The following is a 23,150-nucleotide window of genomic DNA, read 5'->3' on the forward strand; positions in this document are numbered from 1 at the left end:
AAACTTTTTTTAAACTTAACGCTATGCTAGTATTATTTCAATAATCATTATATCTATGCATGCTGCGAACCCAGCTAATACACAGGGGGGGGGGTTTCATGTCCCTTTAAGGCACTGGTTTTCAAACATGTCCTCCGGTCTCCCTAACAGGCCAAATTCTAAGCATATCTGAACTGGAGCACAGGTGAAATAATCAGCTGATTAGTAAACCTGGTTATTTTACCGGCTCTCATCTAAGGTCCTGAAAATCTGTCCTGCTGGGGACTACAAAATCCAATAGTTCATCTTCATGCCAGATGAAAAAAGAGGGTGCTGAGGTGAGGGTTGGTTCAAAGAGAGGCATATTTAAAGGACCACTCAGTGCAGTAGAATTGCATAACTAACAAGGACAAGTGCATAATAAAAAGGCAATGATTTAACACCTACTAATTTCATATAAGCAGTAGATTTTTTTTCTGACAAATTTATTGGTTCCCCCATTTTCCGGCCTCTTGTATCATGTGACAGACAGCAGCCAATCACAGACTAGTATACGTATACCCTGTGATCTTATGCACATGCTCAGTAGGATCTGGTTCCCCAGAAAGTGTGAATATAAAAAGACTGCGCAAAATTTGAAAATGGAAGTAAAATGGAAAGTGTCTTAAAACTGCATAATCTTTCTACATCATAAACATTTATTTTATATTGTGTCTCTTTAAAAGTTATACAGTGGCCAAAGAGTGTTGGAATACATTTAGGATAACCAATAAATAATAACTGCAAAAGATACAGTTTAATGAAAGAGAGACAGAAGATAAATGTGTTTTAAAGTTTTTTCAGAGAATGCAAACAAAGGAACATGAAAGCGCTAATTAATAACTTTATTAGTTTTTGATGGCTATTAACTTTTATTTTTGCTTTGCATAGTTTACACTAACAGTCTGTCTTCCCTTCTTTTTACCAAGCCTATTCAGTCACTTTCATTGGCTGACTCCAGACTGAAATCAGGAACAAGCATTCTCCTTAATGCTCTGGGAAGCAACAGCAGCCTTACCAAGATAGATATCAGCGGCAATGCAATAGGGGACACTGGAGCCAAACTGCTGGCCAAAGCTCTGCAAATCAACAGCAATCTCAGGTGACTTTGTCTTATTCCCCGTTTTATGCAGATCTGGGTTTTTCATGTAATTTACTTTCCCGTCCATGTAAGCTGAATTAAAGGGACATAAATGTCAAGAAACACAATGCTCTCTGTACCAATCAAACACTTTACTGTTATTTACTTAAAATACTGATTAACAGCTGGAAAAAATTGTATTTTTCCCTGCTCTCCTAAGCAACACCATAGTTAACTCTTTATTTTAAAGCCTTTAAACTCCCCTTATAAATAAAGCCCCTTTTAATAACCAGGTGATCACTGTTGTAAATATTGATCACCTGGCATGGATAAATGTGCATTTATTTGAGTAGAGGCTCATGGGAACCCCTATATACAAATCAAAGTTACATACATATACCCAAAGGCCTGTATATACAGACCTCCCAACAGTCCCTATTTTATGCTTAAATGATTTTTATTCAGAGTTTTAATACAACAATGTTAGCACATATTTAAAATAACAATGACAATTATCCTTCTATACATATCAATATCTCGTATGTGTTTGTCGAGTCCTTGATATCTACATATGGAGATCTTTGGGAAAGTGTCTTTATCAGAGTCCTGTGTCTCAGATCTCCTACCTCCTTTGCAATTTTTCTTGTTAATTGCAACAAGTCTGCACTTGTGTGGAGAGAACATTTCCCCTCCATACTCAGTTCAAGGAGTACAACTATTTAGGTGCCAACTGTCCCCATTTTAGAGGGAAAGTCCCTGATTCTGAGCTCTGTCCCTCTGAGACAGACATATCTCCCTCATTATAGCATTTCCCTTAGACCCACCCGCAAAACACCCAGAAACACCCACAAACTGCCATGGCACAACCACAGATCACCCAGAAACACCCACAATCCTGCCCACTAACCACCCATGATTCCTCCCCTAGTAACATGGCTCCACCCACAAAATGGTAACGGGCTCCTACCAACCTCCTGTGTCCCTCATTCTCAGAGACAAATGTTGGGAGGAATGTTTATATCTAAGGATAACCCTTTAACCTCTTTCCACCCGGACTTATTTGTCTACATCAGAACAAAGTTCCGATGAAAACAAATAAGTAAAAATTGAAATCACGCGATTCTTCATGCGACCGCATGATTTCAATGATGGGTTTGGGTTAGGGGGGAGTGTCTATAATGTTAGCCACCCCCTCCATTTAGCAAGCGGCTATGGTGGACTGTGGAAAAAAAAAACAATATAAAATATGTGTGAGTTTCTCATTGAAAAATGACCTAAAGTAGGATTTAAATATGAGCAGCATCTAAATACTTCAAAACAGCACAAGGGTAGAGATGGCTCAACGGTTAAAGGGATATATATTGTTTTTCTCAAATAGCAAATTTTGTTTTCTGAATTCAGTGCCCCTTCAAATTATAGGAAAAGTGGTAATATAAATAATAAAACTATATTATCACTTATAATAAAGAATTCATTAATACAATCTTAAAGGGATAGAAAGGTCAAAAATGAAATACGCATGGGTGAATTTCAATTTGAAATATAAACATTTTTGCAATTTGCTTTCATTAGCAAAAATGCTGTTTTTCTGTAGCATACAGAAATATCATGTGAGGGGCCATGCTCCAGTATTCAAACCCCACACCTTTTCAGAGAGTCAACAGTGACTTGTATGACACAAATTGCATATTTAGAAGAAATACACAACAGTGCCACATCTCTGAGAAGGTGTAGTGTTTGAATACTGGTGGAAAAAAGTAATTAGAAAAAGTAAGTTGAACCTTATAGGATAAGAATTTCATGCTATGGAGTAATCTTCTATGTGTGTTGTAATTGTTGTTTTTGACACATATAAAGAGTTGTTAACAAGTATTTATTTAATGACCCCATGTGATCTAATTCTGGAAATAATGAAGAAGCGTATGTCTAATATTTACATTTTCTCCTGTATTAGATGTGATTGGGATTCTTTTTGATCGATGCCCTCATGGGTGCTAGCTGTTTTATGTGTTTTAGTTTCTTGATTTAGAGGAACATCAGTTTCTAATATTGGTAGGATATCCTATAATATAAAAGGCCAAGTGTGTTTGTCCGAAGCTGTCATGCGCAGTAGAGACAGCACACCTGGCCTTAGAGTCCCTACCTGATCTGCTGTTTGCAGCTGGTGCAGGCAGAAGTGGGCGTGGCCAGGCATGGGCGTGGCCATATGTGATGGGGTGGGGCCAGGCATGACGGGGGCGGGGCGGGCGAGGTGGCGCACGCGAGATAGAGGGGAGAGAGATAGAGAGGGGGAGAGATAGAAAGAAGGGGAGAGAACAAAAGAGATGGGAAAGAGCTAAAGATGGGATAAGAGAGAGCAAAAGAGAGGAGGAAGAGCAAGAGAGGGGGGAGAGAGAGCAAAATAGAGGGGGAGAGAGAGAGAGAGGAGAGAGAGGGGGGAGGGACAGAGAGAGGGGGGAGGGGGAGAGAGAGGGGGGGAGGGGGAGAGAGAGGGGGAGGGGGAGAGAGAAGGGGAGGGAGGGGGAGAGAGAGGGGGAGGGGGGGGGGAGAGAGAGGGGGGGGAGAGAGAGGGGGGGGGAGGAGGGAGAGATAGAGGGGGGAGAGGGAGAGAGAGGGGGGAGGGAGAGGAGGGGAGAGAGAGGGGGGAGGGAGAGGAGGGGGAAGGGGGAGAGAGGGGGGAGAGAGAGGGGAAGAGAGAGGGGGAGGGGGAGAGAGAATGGGGGGAGATGGAGAGAGAGAGAGAGAGAGATAGGGGGAGGGGAGAGAGAGGGGGGGGAGGGGGAGAGAGAGAGGGGGGAGGGGGGAGAGAGAGAGGGGGAGGGAGAGAGAGAGAGGGGGGGAGGGGGAGAGAGAGAGAGGGGGGAGGGGGAGAGAGAGAGGGGGAGGGGGAGAGAGAGAGGGGGAAGGGGAGAGAGAGAGGGGGGGAGGGGAAGAGAGAGAGGGGGGAGGGGGGGGAGAGAGAGAGAGAGAGAGAGAGAGGGGGGAGGGGGAGGGGGAGAGGGGGGGAGGAAAAGGGAGAGGGAGGGGGAGAGGTGGAGAGGGAAAGGGAGAGGGAGGGGGAGAGGGGGAGAGGGAAAGGGAGAGGGAGGGGGAGAGGGGGAGAGAGAGGGGGGGGGGGAGAGAGAGGGGGGAGAGAGAGAGGGGGGGAGGGGGCTTTAGGAGTAGAAGCTTTATATTTGGCAAAGAAGCTGGTAATCTGCTTAAAGGGACAAGACACCCCATAATTTTCTTTCATGATTCAGTTAGAACATAACATTTCAAACAACTTTCCATTTTATTTCTACTATCAGAGTTGCTTCATTCTCTTGTTACATTGCTGAAGGAACACTTCTGGCATCTAGTTGGCCAATCACAAGAGACAAATGTGTGCAGGACCAATCAGCAGCCAACTCCCACTAGTAAAGGATTTGTGTGTATTATTTTTCAACAAGGGAAACCAAGAGAACAAAGCACATTTGAAAATAGAAGTGAATTTAAAAGTGTCTTAAAAGTATGATCTATCTGAGTCTTGCAAGATTAATTTTGACTTTCCTATCCCTTTAATAGCCTGTAATTGCTTGGACATATATCTACAGATACTGTTGATGCTTGATCTGCTGGTTCATGTGTTGATTCATACATTTTTTCAGCTTGTTGCTGACAGACTGTTTGGGTGGGTTACAGTGTAAGATTATGTGAGTATAACATGTAATATTTAGATATGTGTTCCTATGAGGATAAGTGTTAAACATAAGGCAATCATGTGTTCTCATCATGTTTTAATTTGTTGTAACTTACAAGGTTTCTTAATAGTAAATGGGTTCTCTGTACCCACCAACCCTGGTACACCAATTCAATTACAACTTATTTGGATATTGAGTTCCAGACCATCTCTTCCTATTCAATAAGTATGATTTACATTAGAGAGTTAGCACCTGTTTTATAGTCAAAACTAGAAAGGGATACTCTCATAAAAATTGAGCATCTTGTAATAATTATGTCACTGTAATGTTATTAGAAGTGTAAATATGTTAACATTTTTATGTTGTTGTTTTTTTGCTTTTGTTAAATGTGTTTAAACTTTACATAACCAAGACACAGGCTATTTGAAGGAGCAGGCAATTGCCTTTCAGTCTTGGGAGTTTGTAAGGGTTAAGGGATCTGATGTAGAGGGGTTTAAATAATTACTCCCTTGCTGCAGCCTGCACTTCTGAGTCTCCAGGGCTGGTAATGTTACCATGCCCATGATGTCACCGTCCATGAATTCCTCCGGCGGTGCCATTTGGCCACCTCGTATGGGGTGTAAACATGTGGGGGAGGGGCGCAATTAGCTTAGAAAGCATCCCTCCCTGCAGGTGACAACACGTGGTCATCATCCTCACTAAACACATAGCATTGTCATCCGCACTAAATGGGTTAATTATCTTGGTATGCTTTGTTGAAGGAGCAGCAATGTGCTACTGGGAGTTAGGTGAAGTCATTAAGTGAGCCAATGACAAAAGACATACGGTGGTAGTGTAGCCACCAATCACCAGCTAGCTCCCAGTAGTACATTGTTGCTCCTGGCCCTACCTAGGTATGCTTTTCCACAAAGGTTAGCACAAGAACAAAGCAAAATAGATAAGAGGAGTAAACTGAAAAGTTGTTTAAAATTGCATGCTTTATATGAATCATGAAAGTTTAATTTTAACTTTATTGTCCCTTTAACTATGAGTTTAAACCATTTGTCCAGGTTAAACACATAATTCTGTTACAAATAGTTAATTAATACAATGTTCCAACACAGAACATTTTATTATTGCTTTTTTATGTCCGTTTAATGTGCCGCTTTACTGTTATCAACTACAAACTGGCTTTGTCATGACAACATATAAATGCGAAGTATAATGAAGAATGAAACTGGGGAAATACCAAATGGCCAGATTACGAGTTTTGCGTTATGAGGGGTGTGGTGCCAACTTGCTTGTTATTGTCACTGCTCACTTCCCTACAACGCTGGTATTAAGGGTTTTTACAAACCCGGCGTTAAAAGACAAAAAGTGAGCGTAGAGCAAAATTGAGCTCCATACCGCACTCCAATACCAGCGCTGCTTAAGTCAGCGGTAAGCTGGTTTTACGTGCTCGTGCACGATTTCCCCATAGACATCAATGGAGAGAGCCGGCTGAAAAAAAGTCTAACACCTGCAAAAAAGCAGCGTAAAGCTCAGTAACGCAGCCCCATTGATTCCTATGGGGAAACAAATTTTATGTTTACACCTAACACCCTAACATGAACCCAGAGTCTAAACACCCCTAATCTTACACTTATTAACCCCTAATCTGCCGCCCCGACATCGCTGACACCTACATTATACTTATTAACCCCTAATCTGCTGCCCCAACATTGCCGACACCTACATTATATTTATTATTAACCCCTAATCTCCCGCCCCCAATGTCGCCGCAACCTACCTACACTTATTAACCCCTTTTTTTGCCGCCCCCAATGTTGCCACCACTATAATAAACATATTAACCCCTAAACCGCTGCACTCCCGCATCACAAACACTAGTTAAATATTATTAACCCCTAATCTGCCATCCCTAACGTCGCCGCCACTATATTAAATTTATTAACCCCTAAACCTAAGTCTAACCCTAACACCCCTTAACTTAAATATAATTAAAATAAATCTAATTAAAACCTACTATTAATAACTAATTCCTATTTAAAACTAAATACTTACCTGTGAAATAAACCATAAGATAGCTACAATATAACTAATAGTTACATTGTATCTAGCTTAGGGTTTATTTTTATTTCACAGGTAAGTTTGTATTTATTTTAACTAGGTAGAATAGTTACTAAATAGTTATTAACTATTTAATAACTACCTAGCTAAAATAAATACAAATTGACCTGTAAAATAAAACCTTACCTGTCTTACACTAACACCTAACCTAACCCTACAATTAAATAAATTCCCTAAATTAAATACAATAAGCTAAATTACAAAAAAAAAAAAGAAATGACAAGATCTTTAAACTAATTACACCTAATCTAATAGCCCTATCAAAATAAAAAAAGCCCACCCAAAATAAAAAACCCTAGCCTAAATTAAACTACCAATAGCCCTTAAAAGGGCCTTTTGCGGGGCATTGCTCCAAATAAATCAGCTCTTTTACCTGTAAAAAAAAATACAAACAACCCCCTCAACACTAAAACCCACCACCCACACAACCAACCCCCCAAATAAAACCCTAACTAAAAAATCCTAAGATCCCCATTGCCATATAAAGGGCATTTGAATGGGCATTGCCCTTAAAAGGGCATTTAGCTCTATTGCGGCCCAAACCCCTAATCTAAAAATAAAACCCACCCAATACACCCTTAAAAAATACTAACACTAACCCCCGAAGATCCACTTACAGTTTTGAAGAGCCGACATCCATCCTCAACAAAGCCGGGAGAAGTCTTCATCCAAGCGGTAAGATGTCCTCCATCTTCAAGACATCCGGCGCGGAGCATCCTCTTCAATCGACGGCTTCTTCTGGAATGAAGGTTCCTTTAAATGACGTCATCCAAGATGGCATCCCCTAGATTCCGATTGACTGATAGGATTCTATCAGCCAATCGGAATTAAGGTTGAAAAAAACCTATTGACGGGATAGGCTGTTTCGCTCACTTTTTGGCCTCCCAGGACAAGCTCGTAATTCCGGCGCTATGGAAGTCCCATAGAAAAAAGACTATACACAATTTGCGGAAGTTGATTTGCGGTAAGGCCAAGAAAGTGTGCGGTGCCCCTAAATCTGCAAGACTCATAATACCAGCGGTAGTAAAAAAGCAGCATTATGAGGCTTAACGCTGCTTTTTTACTCATAACGCAAGACTCATAATCTAGCCGAATGTTTGCAAACTACCTTTAGATCTCATTGTCACTTCTTTCACCATCTCAGTTTTCAATCGGATGACAGATAATTATTAATATGTTAATGTTTCAGTGCCTCGGGTTTTGACTGCCCTAATAAATTGTAATATTTTTTTTTATGACAGGACAGTTATTTGGGACAGAAATAATACAACAGCCAGTGGATTTCTGGATGTTGCCCATGCTTTAGAAAGGTAAGTTCTTGGATATATATCAGTATTTTCCACAGAGAATTTTATCAGCCGGTGGCATTATAAATTATCCGGATTGGAGAGAATAATTCGTAATAGTATAGCATTTTTGTGTTATTTATAAATGATATTTAGGCTATCCAAAGCACAAGTTAATTGCATAATTAAAAAAAAAAAAAAAAGCTTATGATAAATTATGCAATTAACAACGAACACTGAAAATAAAATTAATATAAACTAATTTTAATGTAGTAAGTTTTAACTGTGTGGTTAGTTAAATCAACCCATTAAAGGGACATTAAACACTAAATACATGCTAGATAGAATGATGCATTCAAAGAAAAGATTAGTCCATGACTAACATGTAGATGTATTTTTTAAAGTTTCATTAGTTGTTTAAAAAGTGACAAAATAAGTGTAAAGTTTTAGTGTCTATAAAACACTGGGAGCTGTCATGTTGTAACTTGTGTTACCTTCTCTGCTGTGGCCAATTAGGGCCAGTTATAAATAGGTCACTAGAGTGTGCAGCCAATGGTTGTGCTGGATTTAACAGTGTTCTGCACTTCCATTTCTAACAGGAACTGAAAAGCTCACAATTTCAGAATGGAATTACAGACAAAGAGGACAAAATAAATAATGAAAGTATATTGCAGAGTTGTTTCATTATATACAATTTATCATTTTATATTACCATCTCAAAGTGTTTAATGTCCCTTTAAGGGCTAGATTAGGAGTGGAACAAAATTTAGCGTTCTCGCTTGTGCTTTAAAGGGACAGTCTACACCAAATTTTTTCTTATTTAAAAAGATAGATAATCCCTTTATTACCCATTCCCCTTTGCAGACAGCCTCCTTATCTAAGTGCCTTTGTTAGACATGCAGTGTAGTCAATCAGTGAAGACTCCTAAATAACTTCATGGGAGTGAGCACAATGTTTTCTATATGACACATGTGAACTAGCACAGTCTAACTGTGAAAAACTTTCAAAATGCTCTGAGCTAGGAGGCGGTTTTCAACTGTTTAGAAATCAATTTGAGCCTAGCTAGGTTTAGCTTTTCAAAAATACCGCCAAGGGAACAAAGCAAATTTGATGATAAAAGTAAATTGGAAAGTTGTTTAAAATTGCATGCCCTATCTGAATCATGAAAGTTTAGTTTTGACTTTACTGTCCCTTTAACTTCACTAGACTAAGGCTTTTTGTGCGCTTCAGGTTGCACTTGTATTATGAGTTGAAAGTAAAAAATTAGCACAACCTCATTAACGTATTCCACAATAAACTTAAATGGAGCTTGAAAACTGATAAAACTAACATCCATACTCGTGCGTGTTTATTCCCAGGCACTCAACCCGACATGAATTATGAATATTTGACATTCCAATGTTCTTCACATAGAATATGTTGTATTTATTCTTAAATTAATATTTTTATATATAATGTTTTTTTGGTAAAATGTATATCTATCTACATATATACTGTGTATGTATATGTGTGTATATTATTATTATTATTATTATCATTTATTTGTATAGCGCCGCCAAATTCCGTAGCGCTGGGTACAATGATAGGGGTATACAATGACAAAGATTTGGGATAAAATACAAAACATAACAAAACTAAACAAATCTAGCACAGGAGGAAGAGGGCCCTGCTCCGGAGAGCTCACAGTCTATAGGTTTAGGGTGCAGAGACATAAGGTTGGGGTAGCTTGTTACATCGGTTGTTTATGCAGCAGTTTATGTACATGTATTAGTTTGGTTCGGATGTGGGATGGAGGAGAGATTGTAAGCCTCTCTGAATAGGTGGGTTTTCAAGGATCGTCTGAAGCTATACAAGGTTGGAGACAGTCTAATGGAGCGGGTAGAGAGTTCCAGAGGACAGGAGCAGCACGTGTGAAGAGGAGTGTAGAGACGTAGGTCAGAGGTTAATTGAAGAGGACGGGATGGGGAATATTTCACGATGAGAGAGGAGATATAGTTGGGAGTTAGACTGTCGAGTGCTTTGTAGGTTAGGGCTAATACTTTAAATTGTATTCTGGAGTGTATGGGGAGCCAGTGTAGAGACTGGCAGAGCGGAGCAGCTGATGTAGATCATCGACTTAGGTGGATGAGTCTAGCAGAAGCATTCATAATAGATTGGAAGGAGGAGAGGCGGTGTTTTGGAAGGCCATTTAAGAGTGGATTGCAATAATCAATGCGTGACAGGATGAGGGAATGAATAAGTATTTTTGTAGTTTTTTGAGTAAGGAAGGGACAAATTCTGGAAATGTTGCGTAGGTGTGAACGGCAGGATTTGGTAAGCGTTTGTATATGTGGGTTGAATGTGAGTTCTGAGTCTAGTGTGACCCCAAGGCAGTGGACCTGGGGTGAGGTGTTGAGAATAGAGTCTCCAACCATCAGAGAAATGTCAGGTGTCGGATGTCTTGAAAGAGGGGGGATAAGAAGCAGCTCAGTTTTGGACAGATTGAGTTGGAGGTAGTGTGAAGACATCCAAGAGAAAATTGCAGAGAGGCAGTCAGAAATCTGGTTGAGTAAAGAGGGAGAGATATCAGGAGAGGAAAGATAGATTTGGGTATCATCAGCATATAGGTGGTACTGGAATCCAAAAGAGGCTATAAGTTTTCCAAGGCAGGATGTATAAAGAGAGAAAAGCAAAGGACCCAAGACAGAGCCTTGTGGTACTCCAACTGAGAGAGGCATAGGATCACAAGATATGTTGTTAAAGGAAACTGAAAACGAGCGGTTTGAAAGATATGATGCAAACCAGGAGAGGGCTGTGTCTCGGATGCCAAATGAATGTAGTATTTTTAGGAGGAGAGGGTGGTCAACTGTGTCAAAAGCTGCGGACAGGTCAAGAAGAATTAGTAAGGAGTAATGGCCTTTTGCTTTAGCTGATAACAGGTCATTTGTTACTTTAGCAAGAGCGGTTTCTGTTGAGTGTTTAGGGCGGAAACCAGATTGTAGTGGATCAAGTAAGGAGTTAGTTGTGAGAAATTGAGTTAGCTGATTATAGACTAGTCGTTCCAATAATTTTGAAGCAGAGGGAAGTAAGGAGACCGATCGATAGTTAGAAGGTGTGGAGGGGTCAAGCAAGGGCTTTTTTAGGATTGGTATGATTGACGCATGCTTGAATGTGTCAGGAAATGTGCCAGCAGTGAGAGATTGGTTAAAGAGATGAGTTAGGGTAGGGGTTAGTGAAGCAGAGAGAGAGGGAATAAGTTGTGAAGGAATAGGGTCAAGTGGGCAGGTTGTGAGATGAGCCAAGAATAGGAGTGCAGAGACTTCTTCCTCTGTTACAGGAGGGAAGTAGCATAGATTTTTGTTAATAGAAGGGGTGGGTAGCATCGCTGGGTTTGCGGGGTGCGAGGTGCAGATCTCTTTTCTAATGGTGTCAATTTTATTTTTGAAGTGATCAGCAATAATTTGAGCAGTGAGGTTGGTAGTGGGTGGGGGGGGGGCAGGTGGACGTAGAAGGGAGTTAAAGGTTGAGAACAGTTTTCTGGGGCTGGATGTGTGAGATGACACAAGGGAGGAGAAATAGTCTTGTTTGGCCAGGCTGAGCGCAGAGTTGTAGGACTTAAGGGTGAATTTATAATGTTGGAAATCAGCAAAGGTGTGTGATTTCCTCCACTGCCGTTCAGCGGCCAGTGAGCATCGCTGAAGATATCTGGTCTGTTTAGTGTGCCACGGTTGCCGTCCAGTGATTGATGTACGTCGAAGAGTGGAGGGTGCAGTTTTGTCAAGTGTTGATTTTAGTGCCGAATTATACTGTAGAGTCACAAGGTTTGGACAAGAGAGGGATGAAATGTCAGAGAGCAGAGGACTCAGTTGAGTGGAAAAGTCTGTGAGATCCAAGTCATTTAAATTCCTGTGAGGTAGCAGTTTTTTGGGGGCTTGCAAAGATGTAGCAGGTAGAGTAAGAGAGAAAGTTAATAGATGGTGGTCAGAGAGAGGAAAGGGGAAGTTAAGGGAGTTGGAAACAGCACAGAGATTTGTGAAGACCAGGTCTATGGAGTTGCCTTCACAGTGTGTTGGAGATGTAGTCCACTGGGACAGGCCTAAAGAGGTGGTAAGGGATAGAAGGTTAGAGGCAGCAGGTGTGTTAGGCTTATCAAGGGGTATGTTGAAGTACCCTAAGATGAGAGAAGGGACATTAGAAGAGAGAAAATGTGGAAGCCAGGCTTCAAAGTGGTCCAGAAATTGTGATGCTGGGCCAGGGGGCCGATAGATAACTGCAACACGAAGAGCTATAGGGGAGAAGAGGCGAATAGCGTGAACTTCAAAAGATGAGAAGGAAAGAGAGGGGGCTGAAGGAATGCAGTGGAAGGTACTGTGTGGAGACAGGAGAATTCCTACTCCTCCTCCTTGTTTGTCTCCAGGCCTGGGAGTGTGACTGAAGTACAGGCCGCCATAGGACAGAGAGGCTACAGCAGTTGTGTTAGAGGAGGAAAGCCAAGTTTCAGTGAGGGCTAACAGGTTTAGTGAACGTGCGATAAATAGGTCGTGAATAGATGTAAGCTTATTGCATATATATATATATATATATATATATATATATATATATATATATCGGTATAGATATATGCAGATATATACATATATAGGAATAGCTAGGTAAAAATCGAAAATGTTCTGTTATGTGAAGAACTTAGGAATGCAAAATATTTACAGTAAAAACACAGTTAAAACCCACTATAAAATATTAATATTGAATTAATATGCTTTTTCATGTTTCAGGTATTTGACTGCATAGTGCAACAATGTGTATATGTATACATATATGTATATATGTATTTATTTGTTTTACTGTATATGTACTGTACATATTTCACATTCCAATGTTTTTCACATACAGGATAATGTCCTTTTTTATTATAAATACATATAGCTATTTATACCTATATTTATATAACTATTCCTATAGATATATAGGTATACTGTAGATAAGTATTTTACATGAACAGTATCAGATATTTATAGAAATATTTATTTAATAATGAAAAGTAAATTATTTTCTATGTGAAGAACATAGGAATGTAAATTATACGTTTTGTGCATCATGTTTAGATTAGGATTTAGCGGTTATTATTTACTATTTTCTAAGTAATATTTAAATAACCCACATAAAAAGGTTTCATGTGCGCTAACCAGACAGTTTTAAGATCTATATTGCAAAACACGATGCACAAAACACATTTTCCTTCCTAACATAGGGAGAATCCACGGCTTCATTCCTTTCTGTTGGGAAATATAACACCTGGCAACCAGGAGGAGGCAAAGACACCCCAGTCAAAGGCTTAAATATCCCTCCCACTTCCTCATTACCCCAGTCATTCTTTGCCTTTCGTCACGTTAGAAGGTGATGCGAACATGCAAATTATTCGCCTAAATGCAAAGGCATCTGGCTTTGTGGTCCTAGCCCGCCGGATGCTCTGGTTGAAGTCTTGGTCTGCGGATATGACTTTTAAGTCCAGACTCCTTACTCTTCCCTTCAAGGGAAAGATTTTATTTGGTCCAGGCCTGGACTTTATTATTTCTACGGTTACCGGAGGCAAGGGTGCCTTCCTACCGCAAGATAAGAAGAACAAGTCTAAGGGACGACAATCTTCTAATTTTCGTTCCTTTCGTTCTGACAAATCCCAACGACAACAATTCTCCTCCAACCCTGAACAACCCAATAGTACTTGGTAGCCGGCTTAGTTCTGGAATAAATCCAAGCAGAATAAAAAGCCTGCTGAATCCGTATGTCTTGTAGGTGGTATCTCAGGGATACAAGATAGGCTTCAAATCTCATCCACCAAGGGGCAGATTCCTTCTCTTGAATCTGTCTACCAGACCAGAAAAGAGGTATGCCTTTCTAGGGTGCATTCTGGATCTATCCTCCTTAAGAGTTGTTGTCTCGGTGCCTATTGAAGAAAGAGGTTTGGGGTTTATTCAAACCTTTTTGTGGTCCCAAAGAAGGAGGGAACTTTCAGCCCAATTCTGGACTTAAAGTGCTTAAACAAATTTCTCATTGTCCCTTCCTTCATGATGGAGATGATAAGGTCCATCCTTCCTTTAATTCAGGAAGACCAGTTTATGACCACTATAGATCTAAAGGATGCTTACCTTCATGTTCCAATCCACAGGGAATACTTTCAGTTCCTGAGGTTTGCATTCCTGGACCATCACTTCCAGTTCATTGCCCTTCCGTTTGGCCTAGCTACGGCTTCAATAATCTTTACAAAGGTTCTGGGGGCTCTTCAAGCCATTGCCAGAACTCAGGGTATTGCAGTAGGCCCATACTTGGACGATATTCTGGTGCAAGCACCATCCTTTCGTCTTGCGGAAGAATTCTCAGAGTCCCTTCTCAGTCTTCTTTGATCACATGGATGGAAGATAAACTTGGAAAAGAGTTCTTTAACCCCAAGTACCAGGGTGGAATTCCTGAGTACTATTATAGACTCCATATCCATGAGGATATTTCTAGCAGACCAGAGACATTGCAAGCTAACTTTGGCATGTCTTGCTCTCTGGACCTCCTTGAGTCCCTCTGTGGCTCAGTGTATGGAGGTGATTGGTTTAATGGTGTCCTGCATGGACATCATTCCTTTTGCCAGCTTCCGTCTCAGACCTTTACAATTGTGCATGCTGAGGCAGTGGAACGGCGATCATTCAGATCTGTCTCAACAGATTGTGTTAGACAGCTGGTCGAGAGAATTGCTATCTTGGTGGTTCTGTCCAGATCATCTGTCCCGAGGGACATTCTTCTTAAGACCATCCTGGGAGATTATGACTATGGACGCAAGCCTATCCAGATGGGGAGCAGTTTGGGGTGCCAGGAAGGCACAGGGGTTGTGGACTCAGGAGGAGTCCTCCCTCCCGATCAATATTTTGGAACTACGGGCAGTCTTCAAGGCCTTGAAGGCTTGGCCACTTCTGGGTTTGTCCCAGTTTATCAGATTCCAATCAGACAATATAACCTTGGTGGCTTACATCAACCATCAGGGGGGAACGAGAAGTTCCTTGGCGATGAAGGAAGTATCTCAGATTCTGGAGTGGGCGGACGCTCACAGCCGTTTGCTGTCAGTGATCCACATTCCGGGTGTGGACAACTGGGAGGCGGATTTTCTCAGCAGGCAATCCTTCCATCCAGGGGAATGATCTCTCGATCCCAAGGTGTTTGCAGAGATATGCAGCAAGTGGGGGACACTGGAGATAGATCTCATGGTGTCCTGTCTCAATACCATGCTTCCCAGGTACAGGTCGAGGTTGAGGGATCCCCAAGCGGATCTAATAGATGCACTAGCAGTGCCCTGGAGGTTAAAACTCCTATATCTTTTTCCTCCATTACCACTTCTTCCTCGAGTGGTGGACCGCATCAAGCAGGAGCGGGTATCAGTAATCCTGGCCGCAAAGGACGTGATTCGCGGATCTAGGGGGGGTGTCCTCATCTCCTCCATGGAAGTTACCTTGTCACAGAGACCTGCTGATACAAGGTCCATTTGTTCATCAAAATCTAGATTCTCTGAGGCTGACTGCATGGAGATTGAACGCTTAGTCTTAGCCAAGAGAGGTTTCTCTGAGTGTGTCATTGATACTCTTATTCAAGCATGTAAATTTGTTACTTGGCGTATCTACCACAAGTTGTGGAGGACCTACTTATTCTGGTGTGAAGAGTGTGGTTTTTCCTGGTACAGAGTTAAGGTTGCCAGGATCTTTTCTCCAGAATGAGCTGGAGAAGGTCCTTTTTGCTAGTTCCCTGAGGAGACAGATTTCGGCCCTGTCCGCTTTATTGCACAAGAGAGCTTCCAGACGTGCAGTCTTTTGTTAAGGCTCTGATTAGGATCAGACCTGTGTTTAGATCTGGGGATCCTTTTTGGAGCCTAAATCTTGTTCTTTGGGTTTTGCAACAGCTTCCTTTTGAGCCTCTGCATTCCGTTAACATTAAATTGTTATCTTGGAAGGTTCTCTTTTTATTAGCTATTGCCTCTGCGTGCAGAGTTTTTGAGATATCTACTTTGCATTGTAACCCCCTTATCTGATTTTTCATGCAGATAAGGCAGTTTTACGTACTAAATAAGTTTTTATTCCTAAGATTGTGTCAGATTGCAACATCAATCAGGAGATTGTGGTTCCTTCCTTGTGTCCTAATCCTTCTTCATCGAAGGAATGCTTACTTCACAATTTGGATATGGTTCGCGCCTTGAAGTTCTATCTTTAGGCTACTAAGGAGTTTAGACAATCTTCCTCTTTGTTTGTTGTCTATTCGGAGAAGCATAAGGGGCAGAAGGCTACTTCGACTTCCCTATCTTTTTGGTTAAGGAGTGTCATCCACTTAGCTTACGAGACAGCGGGACTTCATCCTCCTGAGAGGATAATGGCTCATTCCACTAAAGCAGTGGCTTCCTCTTGGGCTTTTAAGAACAAGGCCTCTATGGATCAGATTTGTAAGGCTTTTCAAAATTTTACAAGTTTGATGTTTTTGCTTCGGCTGAAGCAGAAAGTTTTGAAGGCTGTGGTGCCCGCAGAATAGGGTACGCCTCTTCCTTTTTGTTCCCTCCCGTTATTCATTCAGTGTCCTCTGGAGCTTGGGTATAGTTTTCCCAACAGTAAGGAATGAAGCTGTGGACTCTCCCTATCTTGGGAAGGAAATCATCATTTATGCTTACCAGATAAATTCCTTTCCTTCCGGATAGGGAGAGTCCACGGTCCCCGCCCGTTTTTTCTTGTATATGGGTGGTCCCCTAATATTCATTTTATTCTTCTGGCACCATTTATACCCTAATGTTTCTCCTACTTTTCCTTGTTCCCTCAGCAGAAGGACTAGGGAAATAAGGAAGTGGGAGGGATATTTAAGCTTTTGGCTGGAGGAAATGATATGGTAAGAATAAATTATGTTTTAAATTCCTATCTTCTTCATATAAAAAATAATGTACTTTTTATTATTAAATATATATATATATATATATATATATATATGATACTGTGATATGCAGATATAGATATGCAAATATAGATATGCTAAATAACATTATCCTGTCATTGAAGAACATTAGAATGTGAAATATGTACAGTAAATATACAGTAAAACACAAATACATATGTACACACACACACACACACACACACACACACACACACACACACACACACACACATATATATATATATATATATATATATATATATATATATATATATATATAGATAGATAGATAGATAGATAGATAGATAGATAGATAGATATGTATATGCATGTATATCTATGTTAAAGCCCTTTGCAGTCTTTTTTCCTAACACCTGAGACCTGATATCTTTGAGCCCTTATAACTTTTGATTGCAATATTTTTTTTTTAATAAATCTTATTAGATAGTGTTATTATGGGGGTATGTAACTGTACTTTTAAATGCATTTTTTTATGTTTTTTGTGCAACTTTTTATTCAAGCATAACAGTTATCTAGAGCTCTGAGGTCACTCTATCCCGGTGTGCGTTAAACTCAATTGCACTTAAGCAAACGCGTTTACTTTCAACTTGTAATACGTAAGCTACTTCCAACATGCACAAACACCCGTGATAAACCCGATATCACTTGCGCGCAACTGTTAGCACAACACTCGTAATCTAGCCCATTATTTATTTGTACCTTGTAGCCCCTACTAACCCTTAAGTCCTAATATTCAAAACCTCGCCGACATGGAGAGAAATCACACACAATCTTTGGGATTTTTTTAAACCTTGTATTGTAATGTAGGAGTCTATGTCTCACAAATATAACACTACATAGCAACATAAACATGTCTCAAATTTAAAATTTGTGTTTAGAATAATGTTTTAAGGGCCTCACCGCACTGTCTTAGAATATCTCGCCTGAGCAGCACAGTTCTTGAATATCTGGCTATTAGTGTGATAATTCACTACCATATTAACCCCTTCCTACCCTAACTTCACATAACACCCAAGTTACTGTTCCCTCTTCCTCATTTATTCCATAAAATTGTCACCCCCAGCACAAAATCCGCCACAGGGACTTCTATTAATCATCCTCCAATGACAACCCATTGTACAACCACTCATTAAATCCACCAGCACCCAAGAGCTTATTGTTGCATGATTCCCAGTAGAAGGTTAATATTCTCAAAATAGGAGTGCAATGTCCCTGACCTATTCTGCTGATGTTATGTTCTATATGCATACATTTTATCTGGTTATAACTGCTGCCATGGTAAATGCTTAATAGCTTTTAAAACCTCAAGAGGTGCCACGTCACATTTTTGCACTAAAGTGGGTGCCCAGTGTAGTGTCTCTTAAAATACAATAGTAGACAAGTCATTTCTATAGGAATCAATTGGCACACTGAGGGATGAGTGATAAACTGCAGACCTCTGTTTATGTTACCATTACTGACAATAGCACATATACTGTGATATACTTATTGCTACCCTCAAAGGGTTTCTAATCCTTTAAGTAGGTTATCAAATGATTTATCAACAGAATTTTCATACACCTTCATGGCTAATTTTGTTGAATAAAAAGTATAAATAAACTTTTATTTTAAAGAAATAGAATATACTTTATAAATTATTGGTTCATATAATTATATACATTTAATACAGTTTTTAAAGCAATAAATACATTGCTTACAATTTTGGATTTTGGATATGGTTGCCACTTTTTTGCAGATTGAATCAATTTGACCAGGTTTTGAGGAATGTATACTCTTGCAAAGTAGACTAAAAAATGCGTACAAATGTTATACTAAATTCTAAAAACTTAAATGTCCTTTTAGTAGTTAATCATTTATCTCATTCTGCTCGGTTTGTTTGATACCTTTTTTTCCCCAGGAATTATACTCTCTGTTCCATGCCTTTCCCACTCAGTGATGTATCCCAAGCATATCGAATGAATCCTGTGAAAACAGAGGAGGCTTTACACAAGGTTTGTACAAGGATTGATCAGTTTTATGGAATTGTAACAGCAAGAATTAAATGTATAAATATGATTATTTAGTTATATTAAAGGGCCATGATACCCAAATGATGAAACACTTTAAAGTGATGCAGCAAAGCTGTATTAAGCTGACTAGAAAATATCACCTGAACATCTCTATGTAAAAAAGAAAGATATTTTACCTCAAAATGTCCTAAGTATTCACACCCCATTGTAAAGGACTTTAAGCAGCAAATCAGTATGTCTGTCCCGGGACTTGCAAGGGAGTGTGTCTCATGTTATTATTACACTCATGTTATTTCCCTATTCAGTTTAAGGAAGTTTACTATGAAATCTCATGAGACTTAAAGGGACATGAACCCAACATTTTTCTTTCATGATTCAGATAGAGAATACAATTTTTAACAACATTCCAATTTACTTCTATGATCTAATTTGCTTCATTCTTTAGATATCCTTTGTTGAAGCAATAACAATGCACAACGGTGAACCAATCACATGCGGCATCTATGTGCAGCCACCAATCAGCAGCGACTGAGCCTATTTAGATATGCTTTTCAACAAATATCAAAAGAATGAAGCAAATTAGATAATACAAGTAAATTGGAGAGTTGTTTAAAATGGTCTGCTCTTTATAAATCATGAAAGAATAAAATTGGGTTTCATGTCCCTTTAAGGGAAATCTCATGAGATCATAGTAAAAGAGTTCATGACTTCAGCATTGCTGAAGCTGATTGGCTGCTGTTCATTTATTTTCTTTTTTTTTTTACTGCAGCTGCCAGCTGTTCAGTAACTCAAAGATAACTTTTTACACAGCACTTACTCTGGTGAGCTGAGGAAATTGTGAGGTAAAATATCTTCCTTTTTTTTACATGATATTTTCTGTCAGCTTTTTACAGTTATGCTGCATCACTTTCAAGTGATTTAGCATATGAGTATCATATCCCTTTAAAATGTGCTAGTGTTAGTCCACCTTTACCTTTCTAAATTCCATTTTCTTTTTCTTAATAATAATTTGTATTAAATTAAGACAATGTCATTATACAGAAAAGAAGTAAAGCATCAATACATTATTAAGAGACACAAATAGATTTCCAAAATGAAATACTAAGGGGCCTATTTAACAAGGTGCGGACGGACATGATCCGATATTGCGGATCATGTCTGCCGCACATCGATAAATGCCAACAGCGTAGGCTGTCGGCATTTAACATTGCACCAGCAGTTCCTGTGAACTGCTGGTCCAATGCCGCCCCCTGCAGATTCACGGCCAATTGGCTGCTAGCAGGGGATGTCAATCAGCCCAATTGTATTGGATCGGGTCGATTTCTTGCGAGTTCTGTCCGTCTCCTCAGAGCAGGCGGACTGGTTATGGAGCAGCGGTCTTTAAACACGGGCTTCAAGCTCCATACAGAGCTTAATAAATATGCCCCTAAGGCAAATAATACTCCTGTATAGAACAAAGTACATCTCTGAAGAAGCACTGAAAAACAAATATACTGTATGTATAAGCTATCTACAATTGAAATAGAGACATATTAAATTGTGGACACTACCCGTGAAAGGTCCCGTAACTAACGGCCATAAGAAAGTGAGGAAAGTTATTATCTCTCTCGTCACTTTCATACCCCCCCTCTTAGAAACTGGCACTTGTAACAATCTAGAACATTCAACCATTAATGTGCTCTCTTGGTATCCTTTGTTTAAAAGCATACCTAGGTAGGCTCAGGAGCATGCTCGTGTCTGGAGCACTGTATAGCAGCTGTGCTTTTGAAACGTGTATGCTCTTAGGGTGCCTGTTAACAAAATAAATTTTAGTATAAAAACTTAATTGGATTGTTTTTTTATTGCATGCTGTATCTAAATACTCTTATCACATGCAGTTTTATGCCCCCTTAAATATAATTGCAGGATAAAAGGCTAAGTAATGGCTTGTTGTTGTAATTAGCAAATTATATGAACCTTATATATTATATGAGCCCTTTAGTAAGCCTACCCTATGTAACCTAAGGACAGAAACAAGCACACTAGATGTAATCACTTTTGCTGTGGATTTTATTTAATGTTGTTTTGTTTTGTTTTTACAGATACAAAGTTATCTTGTCAGAAACAATCAAATGGTACAAAATCCACCTGAAAAGGTCAACGTTCTAGAAGAGGAAACAACCTCTATATTATCACAGGAGGTGATTAAAATGTTCATAGATATTTAGTAATTGCCTCTATGTCCCTATGATTTTATGAGTGAAGATATTTTGTTAAATAGATCTGAAAATGTCAGATACTTAAAGGGACATGAAACTCAAACTTTTTCTTTCATGATTGAGAGAGAACATACAATTTTAAACAAATTTTCAGTTTAATTCGACTATCAAATTTGCTTTGTTGTCTTGGTATCGTTTGTTGAAGGTGCAGCACTGCACTGCTGGGAGTTAGCTGAACACTTTAAGTGTGCCAATAACAAGAGACATATACTGTATGCACAACTACCTATCAGGTATGCTTTTCAACAAAGGATGCCAAGGGAACAAAGCAAAATAGACATAGAAAAAAATAGACAGAAATAGAAGTAAACTGGAAAAGGTGTTTAAAACTGCATGTTATCTCTCAAATATGAAAAAAAAAATTAGTTTAATGTCCCTTTAAAAATGTTATGACATTTAATATTATTTAAAACTAGTAATTTACAGGTGTATTTTTAATGATTTTTTGTGTAAAAACCTTGCATTGCTCTTTGAGTGCTTCTCTTTTTTTATTAGGCAGACTAATATGTAGTTTTGCTCCATCCATAAAAGTTTTATTTCTTTCATGTAATTAACAAGAGTCCATGAGCTAGTGACGTATGGGATATACATTCCTACCAGGAGGGGCAAAGTTTCCCAAACCTTAAAATGCCTATAAATACACCCCTCACCACACCCACAAATCAGTTTTACAAACTTTGCCTCCAAGGGAGGTGGTGAAGTAAGTTTGTGCTAGATTCTACGTTGATATGCGCTCCGCAGCAAGTTGGAGCCCGGTTTTCCTCTCAGCGTGCAGTGAATGTCAGAGGGATGTGAAGAGAGTATTGCCTATTGAATGCAGTGATCTCCTTCTACGGGGTCTATTTCATAAGGTTCTCTGTTATCGGTCGTAGAGATTCATCTCTTACCTCCCTTTTCAGATCGACGATATACTCTTATATTTACCATTACCTCTACTGATTCTCGTTTCAGTACTGGTTTGGCTTTCTACAAACATGTAGATGAGTGTCCTGGGGTAAGTAAGTCTTATTTTCTGTGACACTCTAAGCTATGGTTGGGCACTTTATTTATAAAGTTCTAAATATATGTATTCAAACATTTATTTGCCTTGACTCAGAATGTTCAACTTTCCTTATTTTCAGACAGTCAGTTTCATATTTGGGATTATGCATTGAATTATCATATTTTTCTTACCTCAAAAATTTGACTTTTTTCCCTGTGGGCTGTTAGGCTCGCGGGGGCTGAAAATGCTTCATTTTATTGCGTCATTCTTGGCGCGGACTTTTTTGGCGCAAAAATTATTTTCCGTTTCCGGCGTCATACGTGTCGCCGGAAGTTACGTCATTTTTTGACGTTATTTTGCGCCAAAAATGTCGGCGTTCCGGATGTGGCGTCATTTTTGGCGCCAAAAGCATTTAGGCGCCAAATAATGTGGGCGTCTTATTTGGCGCTAAAAAATATGGGCGTCGCTTTTGTCTCCACATTATTTCAGTCTCATTTTTCATTTGCTTCTGGTTGCTAGAAGCTTGATATTTGGCATTCTTTCCCATTCCTGAAACTGTCTTATAAGGAATTTGATCTATTTTGCTTTATATGTTGTTTTTTCTCTTACATATTGCAAGATGTCTCACGTTGCATCTGAGCCAGAAGATACTACAGGAAAATCACTGCCTGCTGGATCTACCAAAGCTAAGTGTATCTGCTGTAAATTTTTGGTAGCTATTCCTCCAGCTGTTGTTTGTAATAATTGTCATGACAATCTTGTTAAAGCAGATAATATTTCCTTTAGTAATGTACCATTG

General features: G+C 39.6%; 2 protein-coding genes across 2 annotated transcripts in view; both read left to right on the top strand.

The window, feature by feature from the left end:
- The window catches only part of LOC128661452 (capping protein, Arp2/3 and myosin-I linker protein 3-like), a 204,788-nt gene extending 184,890 nt beyond the window's left edge, over nucleotides 1-19,898 (top strand). Inside the window, exons 23-26 of the mRNA XM_053715706.1 lie at nucleotides 948-1,120; nucleotides 8,112-8,180; nucleotides 19,000-19,093; nucleotides 19,881-19,898. Of these exons, the coding sequence (XP_053571681.1) occupies nucleotides 948-1,120; nucleotides 8,112-8,180; nucleotides 19,000-19,093; nucleotides 19,881-19,898 (354 nt within the window). The remainder of the gene's footprint in view (nucleotides 1-947; nucleotides 1,121-8,111; nucleotides 8,181-18,999; nucleotides 19,094-19,880) is intronic.
- A 240-nt stretch (nucleotides 19,899-20,138) lies between these two features.
- Nucleotides 20,139-23,150, top strand: part of LOC128661457 (capping protein, Arp2/3 and myosin-I linker protein 2-like) — a 334,672-nt gene continuing 331,660 nt past the window's right edge. The window contains exons 1-2 of the mRNA XM_053715711.1: nucleotides 20,139-20,159; nucleotides 21,193-21,291. Of these exons, the coding sequence (XP_053571686.1) occupies nucleotides 20,139-20,159; nucleotides 21,193-21,291 (120 nt within the window). The remainder of the gene's footprint in view (nucleotides 20,160-21,192; nucleotides 21,292-23,150) is intronic.

The sequence above is a fragment of the Bombina bombina genome, chromosome 1 (assembly GCF_027579735.1).
Source record: "Bombina bombina isolate aBomBom1 chromosome 1, aBomBom1.pri, whole genome shotgun sequence".
Lineage (NCBI taxonomy): Eukaryota > Metazoa > Chordata > Amphibia > Anura > Bombinatoridae > Bombina > Bombina bombina.